The sequence below is a fragment of the Miscanthus floridulus genome, chromosome 1 (genome assembly GCF_019320115.1).
Source record: "Miscanthus floridulus cultivar M001 chromosome 1, ASM1932011v1, whole genome shotgun sequence".
In the NCBI taxonomy this organism is placed as follows: domain Eukaryota; kingdom Viridiplantae; phylum Streptophyta; class Magnoliopsida; order Poales; family Poaceae; genus Miscanthus; species Miscanthus floridulus.
The window spans coordinates 130,310,979-130,317,004 of NC_089580.1; the positions used below are offsets into that span (position 1 = coordinate 130,310,979).

General features: G+C 44.9%; 1 protein-coding gene across 2 annotated transcripts; it reads right to left on the bottom strand.

The window, feature by feature from the left end:
• Positions 1–3,231: 3,231 nt before the first annotated feature.
• On the bottom strand, positions 3,232–5,426 carry LOC136493552 (short-chain dehydrogenase TIC 32, chloroplastic-like). 2 transcript variants are annotated; one of them, XM_066489655.1, is made up of 8 exons: positions 5,300–5,426; positions 4,836–5,067; positions 4,620–4,699; positions 4,269–4,422; positions 3,967–4,039; positions 3,793–3,877; positions 3,617–3,663; positions 3,232–3,531 (listed from the first exon to the last, which is right to left on the bottom strand). In XM_066489655.1, exons 1-8 carry the CDS (start codon positions 5,403–5,405, stop codon positions 3,370–3,372), a joined length of 939 nt encoding a protein of 312 aa, XP_066345752.1. In that variant the 5' UTR covers positions 5,406–5,426; the 3' UTR covers positions 3,232–3,369. The 2 variants fall into 2 exon arrangements, 1 of the variants encoding a protein (XP_066345752.1); XR_010768376.1 differs by lacking the exon at positions 3,232–3,531 and having other exon boundaries at positions 3,622–3,663; positions 3,967–4,169.
• Positions 5,427–6,026: the final 600 nt, after the last annotated feature.

Consider the following 6,026-nt stretch of genomic DNA (forward strand, 5'->3'; position numbering starts at 1 on the left):
GAGGATAACACAGCACCACTAGGAGATGTAGCTGGTGGCTCCATGGTAGAAGCTGGTGGTGGAGATCAGACCGGCACAGCAGATCGGCAAAATCAGCAAAGCAGCACGAACAGCAGCAAAGCAACAAAGAGGAGGAGAGCAGATCGGCAGCACGGACAGCAGCAGAGCAACAGAGAGGAGGAGCACCACTTGCTGCAGGACGCAAGGAAGGAGAGCCACACCAGAGAGCCACCTCAATCGACGACGCAGAGGAGTGCGTCCCCTACCCACCAAGGAGGAGCAAGCAGCAGAGGGAGAAAAGGGGCGACCTTGAGGAGGGGCGCGGAAGGAAGGTCGACGCTGCTGGATGAGGTCAGTCGCCGGCATCCATCACTGCAGGGAGGCTGGGAGAACCTAGCTTTGTTACCATGCTACGAAGAAGGAAAAAGTCTACTTAATACTTGAGTGTACTTCACCCCAACTATGAAACCGTCTGTTTTACCCTCTAAATCTTCTAAAATCGTCTATTTTACTCCAGCGGTTTTCAGCGGCGGTTTTGCTACCGTAACAGCTGGACTGCTACAGTAAACGTGGTTTTGCTGCAGTGCCGTTGTTTTTAAATTTTTTTTAATTCATTTTCGGTGAATTTTTAAAAAATCATAGTAAATCATAGAAAAATCATAAAATGAAAAATCTAATTTTATTGGACTCCACATGAGTAGATCTACACAGTGAATATATATAATACGGTATGCTTTAGTACAAATTTTTTTTGTAGCTTTAGATTAATTAGAAAATCCAATTTTGTTTGTAATTAATTAGAATTTATCTATAACTAAGTTATACATAGTCCAATGAGTACGAAATTTTTACTATAGTTCAAGCATACAATAATTAGCGTACCATAAAAATTTCACCACAATTGGACCATAGAAGCTGCAGCTATGAATTATTCTAATTAATTACATACAAAATTAGATTTTCCAATTAATCTAAGGTTACAGTAAAAATTTTGTACTAAAGCATACCGTATTATATATTTACTATGTAGATCTACTCATGTGGAGTCCAACAAAATTAGATTTTTTATTTTATGATTTTTCTATGATTTACTGTGATTTTTCAAAGATTCACCGAAAATAAAAAAATTCAAACCCACCATTACCGTAGCAAACCCACCGTTGCTGTAGCAACCCGCTGTTACTGTAGCAAACCGCTGTCAAAACCCGCCCGGGGGTAAAATAGACGGTTTTAGAAAGTTCAGGGGGGGGGGGGTAAAACAGACAGTTTCATAGTTGAGGGTGAAGTAGACCAAGTATGAAAGGTGGGGGGTTAAGTAGACTTTTTCCTTATGAAGAATGACCTCACACCCATCCATTGAGTCTAGGGTTTCAGTATATACAAGTACGGGTCAAAATGGGTCATAAGGCCTACATGGGCCAGAAAAAGAGAAGACAGAAAATCACATATATCAGCCATCGAATTCTAGCTATCAGGCACCAGGTAAAAATACCATGCTTGCATGTAAAACATAGATATCTGAAATCAACTACAAGGTCACGGGGCCTTGATATTTACTCAGATGACCAAGATGCTTGTGCGGATCCAGGTATTGTAACTTTCAGAGGTCGTCAATGATAGTACCCCAAAACGGATCACTTTGCAATGTCTGTGGTACTTTTAAATTTTAATGCAGCATTAACTGAATAGAAAAACAGTGTGATATTTTTAGACGAAGCATCGGTGTAAAGAAAGAATTGCAAAGACTGAATTGACGGTTATGAAGCTGACTTTTCGTACTCAAAAGACTGAAGTTCACAAGGACATGTATAGAATAATCTATCCAAAAGACCGTCGGGGTTTTGAAGCTGACTTTTCGGATTAAAAAGTGTTCCTAAACCAGCTAACACCTTGCTTAGGACAACCATTGAGACAAGCATGTCGTCGGACAATCAATTGATCTACACATACCTAAAACAGTGGCCACTTCTTCAAATGTCCTACTGAAAAACTTGCTGCCACTTTGTGCTGCCCGATCAATCTCGACACTACAACAGTTGGTAGATCCCCTGTTCAGTTGACAGAACTGCTAATTCAAATTTGGCAAATTACAAACAATTTGGACCAATTTTGGATTCTAAGTTTTTGCAAGGCTGCACCAAACAAAATCCTGAACAAACCATACAGAATTCTATCTAGATTATATATATGTAAACTGAAATTCACCGAGATAATTAATGACTGCAAAATGTGAAATGACTCATTTACCCGCATCTGAAATCTGAAACTACTTTGAAAGGAAACTGCCCCTTCTTCTTCCCACTCTGAAATCTCCAACTACAGTAACTATGATACTAATTGGATGAGGGAGTATAATTTCTTGTGCACACATTTTGCAAGGCAAGTTATATACGACAAGGGCATCCCTTTATTGATGGAATTGCTAGAAATCAAAGACTATCGAAAATCAGATCTGAATACAAATGACTCCAGGGTTCATGTGCTCGGTTTCGCACAGCACGAAGGGAAGAGAAGGGTGGCCTGGTGGGCATACCTGTTGGGTGCTCGTCGCCGACGAAGGGCCCGATGTAGACCTAAGCACCTTGCGTGCACGCGGCGGCATCTTCTCCTCCTCAGTGCTTCGTCCAGGGGAAGGGAATGACAAATGCGGATCGGGCATGGGTGAGGCGGCGGCACAGGTCGGGATGATGGCCTTGCGGCGGTGGCTCGGTCTTGTGGCGGCGGCGCGACAGAGCGGAACGGGGCACGGCGGCGTCGGCGACGTGCAGCGGTGCAGATAGGTGCCCCGGCCCAATTTCCCGCGGTGAGGGCGAGGGCGAAGGGAGATGTACACGTACGTGTGGCATGGGCGGCTAGGCGCGGCTCACGCAGCGCGCGGCGCAGCTCCTCCGCGTACTCGGTGAACACAGCACGCAGCGTGTCCGACTGACCGCCGTCGTCAAACAGCGCCCCGGCGTCCTGATCGGTTTTGACGGCGTTGGTGTCGGCGTGACGGAGCTTGAGGGCCTCGCGTTAGGCGGCGGGGGCAGGGCGTCGAGGCCGCGAGTTTCCTTTTCGCACGGGAGGGCAGAGTGTGGAGGCCACGAGTTTCCTTGTCGCACGGGCGGGCAGAGCGTCGAGGCGGAAAACTTTTTTTCGCACGGGGTGAGGCGAAGTTTTTGTCGCACCGAAACGGTCTCTCCTCTTTAGTCTTTTTAGATGTGAGAGATGAGAGATATGAATTCATGCATCCCATAGGAATCTCATAGGGCATACATTTTCTTACAGGATTGGAATCCTCTAAAATTCATATGGTTTTACATTTGTTCTGAAGGAAGCCTAAGCATTAGCACAACAATCTGTGTATCACTAATTCAGACAAGCACTTGATCAAGAAGACACAATCTTGAAGCTGAATTGCCATAGCTTCTTGGCCAACTCAGCATCTGAAGCTTGTGAGCTCGGGCTGGCTATATCACAATTGGTGAAGTACTTTCCACTTATCCCCTTCACTTGAGGATGCATTGCAACATAGCAAGTCGTTGCAGCACCCTTAAAAAGAGTTAAAAAAAAGTTGATTAGGATCAGTGCATGTTCCACCAACGTGGCAGCAGTAAAATAAGAGGTGAAAACCTACCTGCTCCACTGTTCTACATATGATTCTTCCAATGGAGTTCAATAGAGCTGCAAGGGTGGGGGGAACAGTTACCAATGCCATTTTAATTTGAGCTCTATGTAAATGTTTTTCAGAAGCCAGAAACCCTTTCGTATTCATATGATGAACAAAATTGATTGCAAGACTTGAGAAAATACCAGAGACAATAGTCCTGTTCCTAAAAAGGTTAGTCGTGATGACACCAGAATGAACTGCATTGGCTGAAATATTCACTCCTTCCTCCTGTTCAAGAAGATAACTTCTTCCTTTATTGTCCAGTTCATGTATTCATATGTAACAACAGCCATTTCAGTAACAAAGATCTGAGATACCTTGAGTATTCGGGACAGTTCATTAGAATGAAGAATATTGGCAAGCTTGGATTGACCGTAAGCAACAAACAGCCTGTTCGCTTGCTCGTAAACGATCGTAAATTTCCAGCCGGGAACAGTGTTTTCCTCTCACACCAAACCAGCCAGCAGTAAATAATCCACGATACGATACGGTCTCCCGAACAGGCTGAAAGTCGTTCAAACTGTGTAAGGTGAAAAACAACAAACATGCTGGTATCATTTATGAGAAGAATAGTATCAATTTTTTCAATAGAGTTCAGATTGATCTCAGAATGGATTACCCAGAAGGATCATGAATTTTGTCAAAACAGATTCCTTCACGATAGGTCATGGAATGTCCGGAAGATGTCAGATTGACAATCCGTCCCTCGAGACAGCTGTCCCTACATGTCTTCTTCATGTTCTCCAATAACAGGTTTGTTAGAAGAAAATGGCCTGTCATATATCAAGTTAAACGCTACTGCATTCTCAGGAATCATCCTCATAGGTCATAATTCAGAGGAGGAAGGGATACTCTTCTACAGACTATACAGGTAAACGAGAGATGCCGCACAATGAAAGAAGTTCGAATTCCAACAATGTGCCCAACAAATGTCAAAAGCTGCAGCCTGCAGTGCGATAAGAGGACACACCAATGTGATTTGTCGCGAAATGCAGTTCCAGACCGTCGCAGGAACGTGTGCAGTTCCTTGTCATCACTCCAGCGTTGTTGCTGCCGAAAAGAACATCAAGTCAACCGACCAAACACATTACACAACCTGGTACTACTATGATTTCAGGCTGGCTTTTGACAGTTTGTGATAGCACTGGCATGAAGTACAGAAGTAGGAGGACTTGTTCGTGCTTACATGAGAATGTTGAGGGGCAAGTTCAGACAGCCGAACTCGGAGGCGAATCTCCTTACGGAAGCTATGGAGCTGAGGTCCAGCTCCAGAACGTCAATCCTCGCGCCGGGGATCTTGGCCACGATGGCTTCCCTGGCCTCGAGCCCGGCGGAGACGTTGCGGACGGCCATGACGACGTGCACGCCGCGCAACGCCAGAACACGCGCCGTCTCCAGCCCGATGCCTTTCGACGCACCTGCGCAGGTAGTCTCAGCTCAGCATCGGCATTCCTTGGCCGCAAATGCAATCTCGGAGTCCGACTAGCTAGCCCGAGCCGGCGAACCCCGAGGCTGGCCGGACGGATTAGGTGGCCGCCATTTCGACTCCAGTCAAGCCCATAGTGGCCGTCATTCCCGTTGAATACGCCTTCAAGATCAGAGGTGGGGTGGAAGCTGAATGGACTGGCAGAGAAGCGTGTTTTTAGGTACCTGTGATGACGGCGACCAGACAATGGCCGTCGACGCCGGCGGTGACCTCCTCAGCCGTCGAGGCGCCAGAGAAGCCCGAGGGCCCTTTGCGGTTGAACCACCACATCAGGCAGCAGATCCAGATGGCTCTGGCGTGGCTACCTGGGATGCCGGACTAATAATGCCAATATGTAAAATAAAATAGAGGCGTAAACAAAGAGCAATATCTTATAAAGCTAATCTCCGCTACATGTTTTATCACAGCATATAAGACATCTACGTCATCTTCCATTAATAACTATGTCGTACCACTAACTTCTAACCTCTTAATACAAACTTTTCATGTCATCTTAAGTTCTATCTCAACGTACAAACATCCCTATCATGTTCCACTAACTATTCACATCATCTTTCGCTAATAGATATGTCATGTCACTGACTTTTAACCTCTTAATAAAAATTATCCATATCATCCCTACTTAATTTTATTTTTAATTTTTTACAATCTTCGCGTCAAACGAGCGGAGTATCTTTTAGTTATAATATATTTTTAATTAATAAGAACAGGTATTATAACTTGTATGAGTCGACAAGATGAGCTCCACGTAAAAAATAATGCCACGTTAGGTGAGAGATTGTTGAACGGACGCTTACCTTCTCGCCCGCTGAAACGCAAAATACGCTTATTAAAAATCCAAAATACAAGAAAAAAAGCTGCCATGCAGCCAGATGCTAGCTGGGAGTCACC